The sequence below is a fragment of the Pseudomyrmex gracilis genome, unplaced genomic scaffold (assembly GCF_002006095.1).
Source record: "Pseudomyrmex gracilis isolate BER0280 unplaced genomic scaffold, ASM200609v1 scaffold_154, whole genome shotgun sequence".
Lineage (NCBI taxonomy): Eukaryota > Metazoa > Arthropoda > Insecta > Hymenoptera > Formicidae > Pseudomyrmex > Pseudomyrmex gracilis.
Window position 1 is genome coordinate 127015 of NW_018020738.1, and position 20338 is coordinate 147352.

Genomic DNA, 20338 nt, shown 5'->3' on the forward strand with positions numbered 1-20338 from the left:
TTGGGCTAATACAAATCTTATTGTCAAAAGAAGAGTTTAAAGAATCGATATAAATTTTGAGCAAGCTCATTTGAAGTCAGTTAATTGAGTATTTATTCAAAAAAGAGAGCACGCTTGCTTAACAGCACACTAATAGGGACAGTTACCCTAGTTTACTTTGTAATAATCCTCAGTGCAATTGGTTTTATTTCTGTTCGCGAAATGTATCGCGCAATTGTTGATCGATATTTCGACAGAGCTTCGCTTCGAACGATTCCGACGTTGTTGCCAAGCTTGACTAGACGCGCTACGTGTGTTTACCAAAGGCTCTCGAGCGAAATAATATCGATAAAAAAAAACATTGCCAAAATGAAAACATCTTTTCTTTATTCTATGTCCATGCGTTCTAAAATTCCATAGTTACTAAAACTCTACGGTTATTTTATTAATAAAATACATAAAATAATTAAATAGCTTCGCATTATCTTTTGTGTCACTCCTTTGCATTATCCTTTTGTCTCTAGTTCGATCAACTAACGGTGTTTGTTAGATTTTTGCGAGAAACTACAGACGGCAATACTGTTTTTTGCGACATTGAAACGGTCATTGATCAACGCGTAAAGCTGTGTATACATTAAAGCGACGAAACGCGAAATTATCTGTAATTGCATTGGTCAGTTTTGACCAATCGACGTATTTCGTGTGCAATAGCCGTTAGGTCACCTTCGTTTTCTGTGTTGGCATGACTGAATTATACGCGAAAAGAGATACATATTTCTCGAAAGTGTTGCGGCAACTATTTTAACATATTAATTAATCACGATGCGCAACCGTATTCGTTTATTTGAATATATGATAATATTATGTATTAATGTAACAAGCTAATATTACGAAATATTACATATCAATTTACTTACATAATTACGATTGTAAATTCTCGTTTGTTGTCGTTCCTGTAAGTGATGTTTATTCGCGCGGCGCAACATCGGATTTGCCGAGTAAAATATCTATTTGTTATTATTTTACACGATAATAACTTCTTTACGTGTAAAAAAAACTTCCGTGCAAAACAACCACTTCACTTTTTTATTCGCGCGGCGCAACATCGGATTTGCCAAGTAAAATATCTATTTGTCTCAGTTTTTAACGCGATATTTACCTTCTTTACGTGCAAAAAAACACTCTCCCGTGCAAAACAACCACACTTCACTTTTTCACCTCTCGCCTTAGAAAAACGCTCTCTTGCTCGGGCACGATTCTCGGAATCGGAGTTCTCGCACTCGTCGCGTCGCTCGTGACATTCGGCTGCTCGCGCCGCTCTTCGGCTATCTTCGCCCCGCCATATTTACTGCCATTCTGCAGAGCGCCGCGTCGTTAGAAACGTTCCGTAAATATTTTTGCATTGTTTGTCGATTTTATATCGCGCAACAACGATCTCGGAAGTGCCGAATACGTAGTCGGGTGAGTGGTCTGTGTTTTACTCGTACCGTATTGCACAAATATCTCCGCGTTTGTTGATAAAATGTCGGTCGTTGTCGCTGTTTTGTCGCGGGTAAAAATTCAAGCTCGCTGGGTTCAAAGTAGCGCTGCAACTATTTCAAAGTGTCATTCTATATTTATTCCTTAATAAATATATGTGTAAAAATAGAATATACGTGTAAAAACAGAATAATGTTTTGATTCATTCGGAATCGCCACTTTGATCGTAACTTTCGCGACGTTCGGCTGTTCGCGCCGTCCTTCGGTTATCTTCGCGCCGCCATGTTGATTGTCGCGCCATTTTTCTGCAACCCCCGCGTCGTTGGAACGTTCCGCAAGTATTTTTGCATTTTTCATTGGTCGTATCGCGCAAAAACGATCTCGAAATTGTCAAATACGAAGTCAAGCGAGTGTTTGACGTGTTAATCGCATCGTGTTGCGTAAATAATTCCGCGTTCGTCGACAAAATGTCGGTCTTACAGTCGCTGTACTTGTTGCGTCGCGAGAGTAAAATGCGCGTTGTTGTTACAATCGCGTAATTTCGCACTCGTTCGGAAGTGTCGGAAACGCCAAATGTGAAATAGACCGATTGTGTGTTTAATCGCGCGCGAGTGTGTCCAGCAGCGACAATCACGTTCGTTTGTAAAACGCGACGTCATGCAACGTCGTGTTACGTCGCGACCGTAAAATTCTCGTGCGTTACTTGCGTTGTGCGTGATTTATTATCCGTCAGAAGTGTGACAAATAAACAATAAAAAAAAATTTAAAAAAAAAACAAACATTACAGTGAGAGACAGTTCGGTGCAAGTGTCTTCCTTCTGAAGCAGCAACAGGATGAGCATCGATGGAAACAGCTCGATGAGTGTATTAATTTTTTTTATTGTTTAACTACTTAATTTAACATATTCATATGGTGCAATTGCAAAATCTTTTTGCCACATTCGCTGTAACGTAAATTAGTATCAGGAGGAAAAGGAGGGAGACAGGAGAGAGGGAAAAAGCAGAAAGAACTTGCAAACACATTGGACGAAATATTTTTCAAAATTTTTTTACTAAAGAAACATATTTCAGTAACGAACACACACGGACAAATCAGTGGTCGAACTAAACGATACAAGATTAGGTACTTTTTTCTATTTTTCTTCTTTGCCTCTAGAAGGTTACAATGCTTTGGTTATCTTTTTTTTTTGGTTTTGAATATATTATAGGATATTTACGGAGATATAATTAGTTTTCCTCTCTCTCTCTCTCTCTCTCTCTCTCTCTCTCTCTCTCTCTCTCTCTTTCTCTCTTTCTCTCTTTCTCTCTCTTTCGGCTCGTTTAAGCGCTCAATTATTTTATTATTATACCAAGCGGCTCGAAGTTTTCTGTCTTGTTTGCTCTCGTGGTCATTATATACGTACAGCATATTTTCGGACCGTTCGATCACGCACAATCAATCGATCGAAGTCGTCCCGTCCGCGCTACCTCTAATCGTTATACAATAATTCACTATCGCTATCGAGTCCACCTGCTGCCGGGATGAGGGGACGCGTCTCAATCGCGATTGCGCGGTTCTCGAACGGCCTGTTACCTCGTTAACGCACATGTTACTTATTCTTACACACCTATTCGAATTTTCGCATTCCACACGTTCTCCAGCGCGTATTTTGCAAAATCATTAACGACGCTCGCGACAAATCGGAATTTATCTCTCTCCTTCCAATTGACCTTGTCGCAAAGTGTTACTTTGTTTTTAATTTTTTTTTTTTAATATAATAAAAACACTTGAGAGAGATTGGATTAAAGTTAAACGGATCGGTTTCTTCTTCTGGAGCGAAGTTGGAAGCGTCGCGGTCGGACATTCGGAAAACGAAACTCGAAGCGTTGGAGAGAATCCGAAAAATGGAAAATCGCGAATAAGCATTCGAGCGACTTGGACGAGATCGTTTGAAAAAACAAACCGTCCAGCTGTGAAAGTCGGACGGTCGAATTATCTGTGGACGAGTACCGCTCATTCGTCATTGCGCGAATAACGAAAATCGGTTGGTGATAATCTCGCGGACGTGTATTTTTAATAATCGTCGTATGAAACGTTAGATACGGTACGCGTGAGTTGAGATGAGACGATGCTAAGATGATACGCTTCGGCAGTAGTTACACTCTTACTTAGTTGCTTCGTTATTGTTACACACGTGATATGCGCGGACAGGATACGACGAAGTAAAGTAACGTTAAGGATATAACGCGCGATATTTGTTATTGATGCTACGTGTTGTGTGTTTTATCAGTCCGTGTTGATTCACATGCTCCTTTTACCGGCACTTGTTAGTGATCGCTTCGCTTACTCGACTCCGGCGACTCATGTGGATAATAACGCTCGTAAGTCACGTAATATTACGTACAACGCCGAGAGTGGATTTCATGTAACAATTCAGTTTGTACGATATCGCTCGCCTGCTGCTACGATTCTGCACGTTGCAACGAGTTCTCGTAAAATTTGTCGATATGTGTATACGTTCTCACTAACTTTTATCATTATATTTGTATTGTTTCGAATTGATTGACACACGTTATAAAATAAAATTAAGATCGCCATGTCTTTTAACATTATAGATATAGAGATTCGTAAAGCTGAAATAGAAGCTTATTAAGATTCCTTTTCAAATAATAAAAGAAAAATTATATATAATCTGTTAAAAATTATATATAATCTGTTAAAAATTATATATAATTTATTCTCTGTAGAGGTGTATTTTACGAACAGTTCGTAATTTTATGCTACACTCGATTGTGAAACGTGCAGATCGCGGCGTAGTCGTTTAGTTTCCTTCGTCTGTGCGTGCGCTCCTTATCAGAGATATCGGGATCTAGCTTACAAAACGATTTGCACACTGAAAGCATGTGTTTAGCACGATGCAAGATGAAAACTCGATTGAAGAACGTGTTCGCACACCTGAGTTCTCAGGGGACTGAGCTTGTCAGACTTTTATGAAATTCACACAAACTTTGCTTATATCGCCGTGTTTTTTTTTTTTTTTTGTATCATCAGGAAATAATATTTCACACACTCTCTCTTTCTCTTCCTTTCTTTCTCTCTCTTTCTCTCTCGCTCTCGCTCTCTTTCTCACGATTATGAAAAATCGCTCATAGGATAAACACACAAGCGAGTAGTCGTCACTCATTCTTTCTCTTTTATCGCAGTTGCACACATACTTACGCATACTGTCACACACACGCGAGCTTATTTATCTCATGCTAATATTATAATTGAGTTGAATCCTCTCGGCAATTGCTATAAATACAAACTATAGAGCGTAATATGTAACGTCAGTACGCTGTGTACATTATAGATTACCGTACAAGATAGAGCTTGCAAGATTCACAATAAACAATTTACGATGTTGTTATTTTTGTTAATAAAATATTTGTATATAAATTATCATTAATATGTAAACATGTAAAAACTCTCTTTGGAGCAAAGACTCAACGTGAATTGAGATCGAAACTTTTTCAAATTACTCGAGTTCACGCGGAAATTTGTTCGGGTTTTCGATTTTTGATATTCGGCTAAATCTCTCTTCGAGATTTTCTAGATTCTGATTAATCGAATTCCCTTCGATTATTAGTTGCGTAAAATCATAGATTTACACAGTGAGTTTCTAACGTAATAATTTTTGTACATATTTTGTATTGTATTGTTGTCGTAGAGAGACAAAATTGATCAAAAATTGTGAATCCTGCGCAGGCGCAACTCTTACGGCATTTTTACAGATATGTTCTCTTAAAATGTTTTTGGAAAGTACATCGCTTGATATACGTGCGCCACAGTCAAATATACAGTATACGATAAGAATAAGATTATACAGATAATCATAGTATTAAAAAGTAAAAACAGTATGAAAAATTATTGTATTGTTTCCCATTACTTATTGTTACACGTCGTGCTTCGTACTTTCGAAGTCGCGAGCGCGAGGTTCGATCCCTGTGTGTTTTTAGATTTTCAAGTTTCTTTGGATCTGACGCAAAAAGATGGAAAAAATACGATCTCTTGTTTGAATATCTTCGCGAAAACAAAACCTTTGTCGATCGATAAATCATTTACTTGTTTTTCTCTCTCTCGATCAATTTCGCATTCGCTCAACTTCGAAAGTAGAACGTTTATAATTATGAACACTATGATATAGTACTGTGGTACATGAATGTTTTTTTTTTTTTTTATTTTAAATGGATGTTCTCGATTATGACAATGTGATGACGTGCACGATTAGATTTTATAAAAGGATAGTCGAGGTTTATTCACGCTAATGTGTCCAAAAAAGCAGTTCTTCCCTCGAAGAATTTCCGTTGCTGATTTACTTTATTTGTAGTTTTGTTTTAAATTACACGTTAAATATATCATGCCGTGTTCAACTGCGCGTTTGTTAAAAAATTACGATTTTTATAATTAACAGGTTTAGGAATAATTGATCTCATTTACGTGTGTCTTTTTTTTTTCAATCACATTTACGGTGAAACGAGGTAAACATTGTTCAAGTAATATAAAAGTAACAAAAGCTACGAGTAGAAAAAATAAATGTAAAAAAATTCTAATCTACAGCTCGCGTTACGTCCGATACAAAGATTGGTACGTAATTGCGAAAGGATCTAGTCTTTCTTTACTCATCTAAAGAGAGACTCGAAATCGTTTCACGATATTATTGACATTTCCTTAAAACGTACACGCACTATCGCAAATAAGATACAGAAGCGCTACGTGCTGAAGATTCTTTGTTGATGGGAGTATTTCCATAATTGTAGTGTTTTTTTTTTTTCGATGGCGATCATAATGATGACGTTACTAATGCTGTGAGTGAATTCTGTAAATACGGCTCGACTACTTTTTCGTCCCAAATGTAAATCGCGTCGAAAGTGATTTATTATTGTCCGCTCTAGCCCACTTTTCTCTCTCACCTGAATAAAACAGCATCGTATCCTTCGTGAAAATACTCCCCTCTCGTGCACCTTCCTATCTTGGATTACACCGAAATGATCGGCGAGAATTTTATCAATGACAGGTTTTCGCTGACGATAAGTTCGACGTTGCATTATGTCGTTTGTTATTACAACAAAATATTGTAGATCAAAATATTATTTATTATTATTGATTAGTTTCGCTGTCACTTAAATTCGGGCAAAGTAACATTGAAGGCAAAACAATGTCGATGATAAATCCTCGTCGACTATTTTATTTCAATCCGTACTCTATCCATTCCTCACTAACTCGCGTAGATTTTTCTATCACGCGTGCTTCGCGCTAGCTCGATAAATTCCTATCCCATATTTGGATATGTCGCGTTGTACAAGCGGGAACTTTCGTGCTTTTGCACACGAAGTTGCACCAATAATGCGACAATAATATCTTAACAATGAGAAGTACAACTCCACGTGCAAAGACATTAACGTCCCTACTTATACAACAACATCCAAAATCTTCTCGAAGAGTGAAATCGAATCGTTTAATATACTTTCGAAAAAATCGGACGATGCACGCGCAGAATAAATACGAAGCAGATCTCTTCTTTATCAGATTACGCGACCCGACAGAGACCACCTTTATCGTCACATGTATCATCACGTACGACTCATTTATCGAATGAGTTTTATGTCAAAAAATGTCCAATCGATAATAAATTACATTTAAATATTTGACTTGAAAACAACAAACGCAAAATTTATAAATTTGATACATAACATTATATGTATAAATTAAAAACAAAAACATTGTTTGGTTATTTTATACACAGTTTTCATATGATTTTTCTCGGAATAACATATTTTATACAAACAAAAAAATTACTTGTTCATTTAGACGTCACATGGAGTTATGGACGTCCATTAGACGTCTAATGGACTACTGTCTGTATTCACAAAAATATGACTTATCTTATTTGGCTGCGTTCCGATACTTACTGTCAGTACTAAAAATTTATATTTCACGTCACATGCGCTATAGATTTTCAGTATTGACAATAAGTTGAAACGCAGCCATAGACGCAAATGACTAATGACACCGAAGAATTTGACAAAAAAAACGTCGTTCGATAATGCGCGCGCGTCGTCCGATATTTTCGAAAAGTTATTTTTATCCTGTTTCTCGTTATCTTCCGATACACTATCACTATTATTACTACTAATTTCTAGACCACAATCACACCATGTACACTCTGTATCAGTTCGTTTCATAAAGCTCTCTCTCTCTCTCTCTCTCTTCCTTGTCAATATTTGTCTATTAGATTCTCACCTAAGTTCTCTAGACTTTCAAGAAATACAAGCGCACTGCGTGACATTCTATTCCCATCGTGTGAAACTTTTCCATTAATAAATTTTCGCGCGCTAACGCGAGTTTCGGATATCCAACGAACGCGGAGGAGTCCCATTTGATGTATGTGCGCGATAAATTTTATTCAGTACAAACAGGTTTCCTGCCGCAGGGTGCTGCTCACACACAACGTCTCTTTCAAACTATTTATTGATTGCGGAGAAAAGCAGAAAGATTCTTCAATTATGTCCCCTATATAATAAATCTTTCACTTATATATATATATATGTATATACATCTATATAAATTTTTGAAAATAACTAGTATATCTTTCTATCTGCATTACAATTACAGGCTGTCTCTCTCTCTCTTTCTCTCTCTCTCTGTCTTTCTCTCTCACCCTGCGTCAATAGAAATATGTATATTCGTTTTAAAGAAAGATTTTCTTTATTCCACCTCGCAGAACGTTTCGCGGAATATCGTGATGCAATTATAACAAGTCACATATAATCATTTTATCCTATACATTTTTTTAATGCGAAATTTCACTACTAGATTTTCTCTCTCGTATTTTCTAGATTAGAAGACGAGTTGTTGTGGACAAATCTCTCCCTAAATTTGTTCCGCTTCTTTAGTTCAATCTTCTTTTAATTGCTTCTATTAGGTATACGTACGTTGATTTTGAAAGTACACACGGTAGGTATATATAAATGCGCGCTCAAACAAATCGGCGGCGACGAACTCTTCGCGCCAATTCGTCGAGCAAGATTGACTAACAAACTCGTAGACCTTTCCGCGTCGAGCACTGTGATATGCAAGTTGCGATATGACGTTTAACGTAATCAATGATATATCAGTTTGATATGCACAAGTAGAATTATTTCACTCTCGAAGTTACTTTTGCCGCGTCATTGTGTGATATCAATTTTTTTTAAACACAATCTTGTGAAAGTTTTCATATTTTCAGGACGATTGATTTTACTCGACATAGAAATCTATTTTCCAAACGAGGTTAAAAACAAGATAATTGCTAGACAGAGATTGTAACGTTTTTGATTGTTTTGATGATAGAGTCAACGCTCTTCTGCGCGCATTTCTTTCAACGAATGTTATATACGGCGTGTGATATCGGAAATATATTACAGTACGCAACACAATTCGCACTCTCTTTCTTTCTCGGCACATATATATAGATATAAATATCTGCCAAGCGAGATATTTCGATACGATATCACACATCAATCTCTTTCTCTCTTTCTCTCTCCCGCAGCTTTTCTGTCGAGAGCAATGACTCGAAACGAATATTTATGATTTGTTTTTGCGAAGAAATATTCGCGGTAAATATCAATTCGTTCCCGATATATGAAATATCAGTCGTGAATGTAAATTTTCGCTAATAGACGCTTTTTCGCTTTTTAAAAAATACATCTCATCTACCGCCGATATCTCGCGTGTGTACAGCGCACAATTGAGAGTCGATGATGTTCGAAGTGTAGAAAAAATTAAGAGAGAAGTTTGAAATTTTCCTAAGAAGAGTTCTATAATTACATTACGCTACAAGTTGATAATCTCGCTAATAAATCGTTTACACACGAATATTTAACAGTTTATATCGTGAGTTTTTTTTGTTTTTTTTTTTTCAAGAGACTACGGAATATTTTCCCTCCGATTTTAAAATTTCATCTAACATCTCTCGCGTACATCTTTTCCCCCTCCCTTCTTCCTCACTGTTCCTGATCATGGCAGTTTAAGCTAGCTTCCGTGTGTCCGAATTCGACAGTCGGAATTTCTTACCTACTCGCTTACCCTACAATCGTGGCTCTCGGACCACAAAGGATCGCGAAATATCCGTCTGTATATATTCGCATATATTTCAAGGATACTCACACAATAGGGAAAAAAAATCAATATTACCGTCAGTACTTCGACTACAGACCATAATATTAATTAATAACAGTAATCCTTTTTTTCATTTTAATTGATAATCCTTCTCTAATCGTGTGAGGATCCTTTTCCATTCTCTACGCACGCTCTCTTTCTCTCTCACTCTCTCTCTCTCTCTTTCTCTTATTTTTTCTCTCATTATTCTATCATCATTCGCTCGTTCTCTCTCTAGTTTCGATCAAACGTTAATCAACTCCGCACAATCCAGGCACACTTTTCTACTCTTTATCCTCGAACTAGATTTCTGTCGACCCACTTCAGCTCAATCGCCACAGTCATCACGCTGTTTATTAAAAATTCTCAGATTGACGTGTTATTATTATTATGTTTTATTATTTATTCCCGGTTAGCACGTTGTTGAATAACTTAGTAACAAACTTCAGTATTACAATTCGGTCTGATAACATTCGATTCGGGCTGAAAGGGGTGAACATGTGGAAAATATCTACGTAATCGTGATTGAAGAATTGATCTCGGTAACGAGGAACATCAATCAATCGCACTCTTCCGCTTTCTGTTCGGCTCGATTTGTGAAAGTCTCAATCGTTTGGCGACATTGTTGAACGGCACAGCGATCGATAATATCGTATCACGCACGGTTCTCGCAAAAACGCTAGACGAAGACTACTTGATCGTACAGTAAAAATGAATATTATTTTCGATGTTTTCCTCATGTATGTACGCAAAAATCGGCGACATTTTCTGGATATGTTCGTCACAAAATGTGAAATAGTACACACCGGTGAGTTTTTTCTCTCTATCTTTTTCTCTAATTTCTCACACTTGCGACAATTGGACACGCAGATCGATATTACATTATTATTGATATTACATTGGTCGTGATCAGACTCGAATAAAAGATTGCCAAGTAGTACTTATCGTCAACTCGGTGACAATAAATTCGCATCTAGATTCTGTGGAACGTAAGTTCTTTATAGACACACTTTGTAAACAATTTGTATATCGCTTTGTAATATCGCTGTGTAAGTTGTTTTTGCACAACCAAAATCAACTCTGTTTTGTTTTTTTTTTGTTTGTTTTTTTTTATTTGTCAATAAAAGTCCGAGGATCTTGTCGATATGTCGGTCAAATTATTATTATCGTATTTTGTTTATATAAATTCAAGTGTGACAAACTCACACATTAACTCCGTTATCTTTCTCGTCACTGTTTCACTAACGGTACGAGTTTTGTGTTGCTACAGTCGTGAAATTAAAATTCTCATATATATATATATAATATATATATTAATGATAAACTCTCTCTCCTTGCTTCTTTTTCCCCTTGCTTATTCCGATATTTCGCTGTTATAACTTCTACATATGTATACGCTTTTCTTTCCTTTTTTCCGCGTTCGTAATCTATGGAGACGGCACAAAGCTTGAACGACTAATGGTAGATACAAGTATATTACAAGTACACGCGCGCGAAGTATCCGTCCCGCTTTTGTGCTCGTTTCACCGACGCGGGGAAAAAAATGATTATCCTTGTAAAAAAAAAGCGACACGAGACACCGTCACCGGTTGTTGAAAGAGGAAAGGACCCTTTTTCTTGATTTATGACATCTCAAAAAAATCGTCGAGCGTTGAATCGCTTCGTATCTAAGCGAGATTCGCTTTGCAAAACTTTTTCATCGGAATAAATAAAAATAAATAAAAATTTCTCATCGGAATGAATAAAATGGAAGGCAAATATTCAGCGTCTTCGAAGTCTCTCATAAGATTTTTCCTACTTAAAGGTATATATATATATATATACCTCAGTTTTTATCTGTAAGCACGTTTTCGCGTCAGATACTCGCGCGCGTGCACAGAATCTCACGGTAACGATAATCCACGCGACATTCGGACGCTTTTTTTTCCTGTTTTCATCGCGCCTACACTTCAATATCGGTTTGTTTAAGAAGAAAAAAAAAACAAAAAAACCACTAAACGTTTTGTATTCTCTGCGTTGTAATGCAATAAAATGTACAATTTATATTGCATTTTTTTATAAGTCTGATACGTTGTAGTTTTTTTTTCTTTTTCAATTTTCGCGTGAGAAATTGATCGAAAGATCTGCAACCTATTGCCTCGATACAAATAAGACCGAATTTATTGGGATACTCGCCAAAATCGTTACCGTGGATGCACACTTCGTACGACTAAAACGGCATTCTTTTCTCTCTAAACTGCTTCACAGAATACACACCGAGAAAACACCTTGACTTACGTGACTAGGCTACGTAACGAAAACTGCGCACACGTGCAACACGAGAGCGAAGCTCCCGTTTCTCTCTTTCTCTCTCTCTCTCATCCTTTTTTTTTGCTGTGCGTATTATTTGTGAATTCTCTTCTTCGCATTCACTCGCACACGCGTACACACACATGCTTGCAATTAATTTTTGTCCTCGGCAATAATCTCACGGATCGTGTGTCGCGCATTTATATATATATATATATATATGTATTTATATATATGTATAGCATATCGACGCCGTTCGCTTTCCCGCTCACTCCTTCTCTCTCGTGCAAACAATTTGCATGTTTTTCCGATGGTGTTTCGAGAACAATGTTTGATCGCCATAAAAATCTGTTTACTTCGCTTAATAGCTCGATTAGCGGCGCAAACAAAATTCGCAAATGTTGACCGTCGGCGATATCGATGTTCTCCTTGAGAACCGATTCTTCTCGTTCGCATTTATTCTCTGAATAATTGACCGTCTGTTTGAAAATTTTGCTATTTATATTTTTTCCCCCAACAAATTTTTCCTTCAGTAAAAAGAAAAAACCATAAGATTTGATGAAACAAGACGGCAATTGCCCTCGAAGAAGTGGACATGTTCGCGCAATTTGCTTCTGTTTCTTGCGTTCTTACTTTCGCTGCGATTTTGATGACACTCGGAGGGAAGGCAGAAGGTGATCGGGAATCGCGTCTGCGTTGCTCGTGGGCTCAATGTTCGCCGGTGACACACGCGACCAATGATTAACGGGGACGACTCGACGACGTATGGCGTCGTTTCATCCCCCGGGAGGGGGCGGTGAGGGCACCACCGCTCCGATTCACCCTGCGGGCTCTGGTCCAGGCCTGCCTCTGCGAACAAATGCAAAATTGATTGTACACTGTGTCCACGTAATATTTACGTTAATTTTCAAACGTTACAAGTTTTGATTGTCGTTCGTTAACTCGAAATTAGAGAAAATCAAAGCTCAAACTCGACTCGGTTGTGAAATTAATTTTTTTGTGTGCTCTCGTTTTATTTATCAGTTGAAATTTTCACGAAATAATGTTGTGCTTGATATTGACTGCGTGCGCGGAGAAACTTGAGCGTCAATTTAGCGTTAAATACGCGCGACTGTGCTCGATGAATACGCTCGTATACATAGAGATAACGTTGTCCATTTTCAAGAGGAAATATTGAAACGGATAATATTTAAACGCATGTAATATTTGAGCGGTGTAATTTGCGCAAGGATTGATTAAAAACTTCGACGCGCGCATAAAACGAGTTATATATTTTCCTTATGTAAATACACGCGATATATTTTATCGTCTTGCGCGCGCGCTCGCAGTTCCACCTCTCGCGTGGATTATTTACGTATTTCGTACGTATTAAAACTGGCGCACTTAATTATCCCGCGCTTGTGTGAAGGTGTAGCTTTTATGCTTTTAGCGATAATTATAATGCACACAAATATTTTACGCTGCTGGGTATCTTCCAATCAATCTGTAGAAAATATCGTAAACCTTGCGCTAACAAAACGGAACCAATTTATTATCGTGACGTAATAATAATGCGAAATTATTTGAAAGAGAGAGAGAAAGAGACGTTTATATGGCGGTTTAAAATGTATTACCAGCGGTGTAATAAACGACGTGGCGATATATCGTTCGAGATAACCGTAATGAAATATCCGCGAGTAACACTTTTATTCATTGACGCTCAGCGGCTTGATTGCCCCTTAATTGCGCTTTGAAAAGTGAGGTGTCTTTGATATCCGAGTATGACAGAACGACCGCGGCCCGAGGCGAAACCACGTTGCCGTGGGGACACAATGGTAATAGTCCTCACATTCTTTGTAATTGAAATTTTCAAAGTTCCATCGTGCGCAAGTTACGCTTGCCACGTTACAAAGGGGAACGAAGGTAATGACAGAATCGCGACGGGATTGCCGGATGCGCTGCAATTTTTAAAACTTACCTACACAAACCACTCGTCCTTCTGGCTGGAGGAAATGTCACTGAAAGAAAAAAAATAGATATATGTGTGAGTGTATGTGTTTCATGACATTATCAGAGGACGTTAAATCACAGACAATAACTGAAGGCGCATTGCCTTCGTTTATAAAGACGGAAGAGTATTTCAGGGTTTTGTCAAAGTTTAAAATTCCGTATCATTATCTCTCTTTTGTAAAAACTAGGTAAATTGCAAAAATTGAAGTATGTTGCTTGATGTTCTTTAATAATAATAATAAAAAAAAACCGGTATTTAAACTTTTTCCTCTTTTCCGTCTTCAGTTTTAAAGATACTCAAAACGAATCGCAATAGCAGCTTTTCAAACTACATTTCCAATCACTGCAAAGCGAAAGAACATTTTTGTGAAAGTTTTTTTAGTTTGGTTTTTATAGATTTTCGTTCTGACGAATATAAATTTTATATTACACTAAATGGAGCTTTAACAGAGTACGTTTTTTTCTGAGAAAAAAGCTCGTTAAACTTGCATATATTCTGATTCGTCGCGGCTATCTAATCGATTTTCTCGACTTTTTAACCAACGATCTTATTAGATCTTACCGTTTTTCCGACGAAGGGATAACAATCTCATCAGAAATCTAATAACGCGATGGTACATGTACATAACACAGAGATATTATAGTAAAACAACATAAAACCGCAGTAACGGCATTATTTCCCGGGATATCCTACGATATAATTTTTTTTACGAGATTTTTAACTTCCGTTCCTTTCGACAGCTCTATTCGTGGGGTTTTTCTTTCTCTTCGGAATTTCGTCAAACATTAATGAGAACATCGCAGTTCCGGATATTAAGCGGACAAAGTAAAAGCGTAAAAGAGCGCGTATGTTTTTTTTTTGTAATTGAAAAGCGAACGCGAGATAAAAAAATATCCCCGTATCGCGGTGTATAGCTCACCTGTCGGAACCATGACTCCTCACTTTGCCTGGCAGTAGAGGCGGACCCGGGCCGCGCTGTGCCCGAGCCTGAGGCCCGCAGGGCGCAGCCAGTTTCCCGGCCGTGGCAGGGTCGTGGCCCCCGTTACCCCGGGCGCGATCCCCGAGCCGTAGTTCCCCAGGGTCCCCAGTGTACCAGTTCCCTTCAGTGTGGTCATTCCCATTGGTAGTCCGACGCTTGCTCCGTTCGATCCGTACATCTGTTGCACTAAAATTCCGTAAGACACATCAGTCCCGCCACACCACCTGCATCCCTTATCGACGATAAGGTCGATCATCATTTTTCTTTTTAACATTTGCTTTGAGCAAATGCGCGTTTTCTTGATATTAACGGAAATAAGCTTTTAACAAGCTTTAAAGCTCAGCTATTTTGTATCGCAAACAGCGTGATCTTCCTTTATTTTAGAGAACACAGAACATAAATTATTCTAAATACAACGAGCAAATAACAACATCTGTAATACAATAATATCTTATATCGTAGAGTTCAAACTTCCGAAGCTTAAAAGCACGAAGTGTATATACACAAGACGAGATTAAGAATTCTCAAGCGCAATTTTTGTTTTCGTACAATTCGTGCAATCTATTTTCCGTTGTTGACACGTGACAGCCATACGTGTACGCAATGCGCTTTTCGCGGCGCGACACGGTGGCACATACGCGCGCGGGATCTTTTAGCCGTCACTTATCTCAACGAGCCCGAGACAAAGTTTGCTTCATGGACGAGAGTTTGGAATCCGGGTCAAGCGGATTTCGCGAGCTTCCTCGACCGAGGGAAACGGCTAACGCGATTTTTCGACGCGGCGTCGCGTAGGAGCGTGAAATCTATGCACTGAACGTGACGGGGATAAGACGCGAGAGACCGGCGGCGATTTTCTTTCAAAGGCTTTCCGAGGTGCACGTGTTTTACTCTAACAAAAGTTCGTCCAATTTCTGCTGCTCGTATATGCAACTGCAGTTTGCGACAACTCGTGTAGATTTTTCTGGTTTTACGCTTGTGACAAACAAGTGCAATAGTTTTGGATTATTTTAATTCTTGTTCGAAAAGTTTTTAGTATTGAGTCGCAATTAATGATACATTTGTAGTTAAATTAATTAAACAAGAAATCAGCTATGTTTTCGTCTGATAGAACGAGTGATACTTCACGAGTGAGTCGAAAACGTAAATCTGTATCAAATACGAGGAAAATCTATTTTTAAACTTTTATTTTTAAACTGCTCCAATTGTTGTCAAGTCACTGGCAAAAACGCGGAAATATTACCAGATTAACGATATTTCTGTGCTTTTATCGGCTTACGTGATTTTTCGATGCAAATAAACGTTAAATATATACCCGAGACGTGAGGGATAAAACTGTGCGCAACTTTGGAAAGTCCTAACAACTGTATATTAACTTCGTAAAAGTTTCTTTTTTTTACACGTATACTTTTGTGTTTTTTTTTTTTTTGTTTTGTATATGCGTAAACGCGAAGCATTTACGTTTCGATTAAAGCGTCTGAGGCGAGTGCAGTTCGATCAGAAAATGATGACTCGTTGCAAATGATAGCTCGATAATTTCGAGTCATCAGATGTTTTTGCAAACGCGGATGTGAAAAACCAACCACGTTTGCAAATAATTTAATTAAATCGCTTTGTGAACTTTGTTGGAAAAACGATCGATCGCGAGTAATTACTTCCTATCGTATTACAAATTCGATAGTGCAGTTCGACTTGTATGACAGGATACGGTAATAGCATTGTGTTACATTATGCGGGACGATGTAGCGTAGCGAGCATCTCTCATATTTTTGTGAAACCGTTGCGCCGCGCGCTTATATGATATATTACTCTATTATACGTTTTCGCTGCATAGCTTGAATTTTAAACGACTGTAATGACGCGATCTCTTTCTCTCTCTCTCTCTCTCTCTCAATACGTAATATAAAGAAGAGAATTTATTATACCGCTCTGCATTTAAAATGACGAATTTTTTGTTCTTATAATATCATCTCTGTGTAATATCAGACGTTAAGAACGAATCAACTGTATAACAGTTGACATGTGTGAATTCGTTCTTTGTTTTTTCTTTCTCGTTCTTGGAGAAGATAGACGAACTATCGTTTGTAATTTTGTGTAAAAGATACGAGTTCGCGCGCACACACACAGTCTGCACGACGGTCGAAGTAATATTCTATTCAACGCGCACCACCGCGCGTAATATCTCTTAATTCAAACTGTCGCTCACAGAGAATGACGGAGTGCGCATTCCGCGACAAAATTGTCGCCTTATACCCACAAAGGGAGAGAGAGAAGGCAATTTTTGGTCGTCGTTCCGACGACGTTTTTTTCACGGCGTCGTTTTTTCCGTAAATTCGCCGAACGCGATATTTTCCGGAGCATCGAAAAAACCGGTCCCCGACGTGGCTCTAAAGAATGTCATCCGGCCAACAAATTTACGATCGGCGCCGAAACTGTTGAAGAGTCGCGAAAATGACTTCGAGAGGCAAGTAGGGATTTTTATCGCCGCCGGATTTATGTTCTCGTTCGGGCGGTTTATTTTTTTGAACAGTTTTCGAGAAGATATATATAGTACATATATATATTTTAACAGGTGATACACACCTTTGTTGACGCGTTTGACGACGCGAACAATAAAGATAACGTTCGATCGCGAAGATAATAAAAATACTTGCGTCTCTTTCTCTCTCGCTCTTTCGATTTGCACATCGTCAACAATTTTGAAACATGTCTAGAGAAAAAAGTCGAGATGCCAGAGAAATAATTCTAAAACGACGATAATATTCGCTCTCGCTGCAATTACCGTATTACGTCATCAAAATTTCATACACGTGAAAACGTTGACGTTACATCTCGGGGAAATACGGCGTTTCTCTTAAACCATATTCGAGAGACTGCATATACACGTAGTGCAATCACGTGATGCGAGTTACGTCACACAGTCGGAATATAACAGTGCCAAAAGTGGACTCTCCAAACTGACGGACGAGTGCAGTCCTGGAATATGCATGAAGCTGTAGTAGATGATCGCGCTTTCCGGACATCTGATCTCACCGCTGCTAGCCTCCATAAAGCGTCATAAAGGACTGTTTAGCGTCCGGCAATAATAATGGGCGGTATGTATGTGTAACGGGTCATCGTGAAAATAACGAGAAATGTTGGGTTTATAACCGGCACATTGAGTTCTTGGGTTATTGTGATCGACAGCCACGATTCTCGGGTTATCTCTCCACACGCATGAAAATATACGCATTTTAAAAATATACAGATATCGTCACGCAATATCATCACATTAGCTTGTGAGAGAAAGAACTTTTATTTTAACTCTACGACATGTTTCTTCAACACGGAAGATTTACAGTGGAGATTGCACACGTTTTTTACGGATAAAGTAGAATCGTTATGTAACAGCGACTTATTCCGGACGCTGTGATTAAATGATAAAACGATGTTTTATAATAAAATCGTGCACGAATCTACATTTGACATTTTATACGCACACAAGAACGCAATCGAAACCAAAAAAGAGAATTATATATTATAGAAATGTTGTTTTTCGAAATATTTCGTCGCGAGGAGATACACGAAATTGTGACTATCGTAAATCTCGCGAAAAAAATTTTTCCCGTTCGTGAAAATAGCTCCCGGGCGAAGTAAACAAGCGGAGAGAAACAGGAAGCCTGTGCGAAGAAGAGCTCTATGGGTAATGCGTGGCTAATGCGAATTCCGCGGTGTAAAGTTTTATTAAATTATATTTCACTCGGCGAATTCAAATTATCTCGGATACTCCGCGAGAGGGAGGGCGCGTATATATTCGGCTAGACCAGGGGTTAGACATATTTTTGTGTGCATGTGCGCGCGCGCGCGCGCGGAAAAGGGCGAAACACACCGAGGTAAATCATGGAAAGTGGACTACACAGGATTTTGCCTCCCACATTTTTATTTTTGCGCGCAGCGTCGAGCATCGCCGGACGCGCGGATATCGTGATATGTTTCCGTAATAAAAACGAGCAACGAGAAAGGATAAAACTTAGTTTCAAGTAAAGCCGTTAGCTTCGTAAAAACAGACTCTCAAAATCGTAGCTTCTCATAAAAAAAAAAAAAAAAAGAGAATTTTTGCGTATTGTTGACAATTTTTTATTTGCTTCTCTTTCTCCTTTCCTCTATTTCTCGTCCTTCTCGTTTTCATTCCATTTTCTCGAAGACTTCTCGTGTTCTCTATCGTCGAGATTGGCATTCTTGCACACTTCACGGCGAAGACCGGGACGAAAGCAGCCCTCTTTCATCAACCCTTCTCTCAACGACGGCGAGAATGCGGGATTGTGGTCGGTAAGGATGCGCATTTCTCCGCCCAAGTTTAAATTGTGTACTCGAGGAAACGATTCGCCCAACTATTCGGGCAACTTTTAATACGACCGCGGCTGCCCGCTCGCGAAGTATGATAATCAGCTCTTCCGCGCTCGCGAATGGAAAGATAGCGATGAGGCATCCGAGTTTTTTTTTTTTTTAGGACGCGCGATTTAAGTATTTGACGGGGACAAAAAAAAAGAGAAATTGAATTCGCGGTCGTCAGGTTAGGTGTAGTCGCGGTGCGCTCATTTGCGCGAAGTTTTACACAATTTTCACGTCGTTTGTTTGTCTCATTCTACATATGTTTTTGATGCATACATTCTGATGGTCGTTCGATATTCTTTGTTTTACTAACTCGATTTTGGAAGACGGACAAAAAAACAAAAATCGACAAAAAACGTGAGCAAATAAATATGGATAAACGATGGATGGACAAATAAACAAGAAGTGTGTAAATATTTGTGAGGGATTTGCTGGAGTGATTCACAATGTTGTATATTTTTTTTCTTTTATAATTTTTGAAAAAAAGTGTGAGTGTACAAACGAATGACGCGAGAGTTTTAGAAAAAACTTTCCAAATAAGAAGGTAAATTGCACGTTTTCAAACGTCAGAGTTTTCAATTAATAAAATTCGGTGCGATACAATACGATCTACGTGTTTTTCTCTTATTTTCCACCGCTTTCTGCGAAACAACGAATATTTATTATTCGCTAACGGTCACGCGGATCTCGAATTCGGGAGAAACCCGCTCCGAAGTTGAGTTTAAGAATCTTAATTAGGCGGACGGACGTGCGGAACGAAATCTCGGGGTTAAATCGCATATTACTGTCGGACCATAACCTGTTGCTGAGGACAGAACGGGGGTTTGTCATTTGGTTTTATCTATGATGATTGAACTCTCTTCCTCAAAAGAGAGAGAAGGAAAGAGATTACTCGCTGTCTCACGCTTTTTACACGAATCATTCTTGCCCTCACGTAACCGGTAACGAGGGTCTCGTTAGTTGCTAACGAATTGTTTGGATACAATCCTCCCTCTCGGGACGTGTTCCTCGCATTCATTAACATTCGAATCAGGTCGCTCGGATACCGAAATGCTTTGATACCGCGGATTAAGTTGATTGGATCGCATTATATGAG

The 20338-nt window shown here is 38.5% G+C and overlaps 2 protein-coding genes and 1 long non-coding RNA gene across 3 annotated transcripts in view; all 3 read right to left on the minus strand.

Annotated features, from left to right (window-relative positions):
* LOC109857294 (laminin subunit alpha-1-like) overlaps positions 1 to 1030 on the minus strand; it is a 79310-nt gene extending 78280 nt beyond the window's left edge. The window contains exon 1 of the mRNA XM_020433466.1: positions 897 to 1030. The gene's annotated coding sequence lies outside the window, so the exon portion shown is untranslated. The remainder of the gene's footprint in view (positions 1 to 896) is intronic.
* Positions 1031 to 2507: 1477 nt separating this feature from the next.
* LOC109857282 lies at positions 2508 to 14894 on the minus strand. The gene is made up of 3 exons (XR_002250481.1): positions 14815 to 14894; positions 13863 to 13902; positions 2508 to 12754 (listed from the first exon to the last, which is right to left on the minus strand). It is a non-coding gene; the product is annotated as an uncharacterized LOC109857282 (long non-coding RNA).
* A 26-nt stretch (positions 14895 to 14920) lies between these two features.
* The window catches only part of LOC109857295, a gene marked incomplete at its 3' end in the record, with an annotated part of 87574 nt that continues 82156 nt past the window's right edge, over positions 14921 to 20338 (minus strand). The window contains exon 6 of the mRNA XM_020433467.1: positions 14921 to 15060. Coding sequence (XP_020289056.1) covers positions 14921 to 15060 — 140 coding nt within the window. The remainder of the gene's footprint in view (positions 15061 to 20338) is intronic.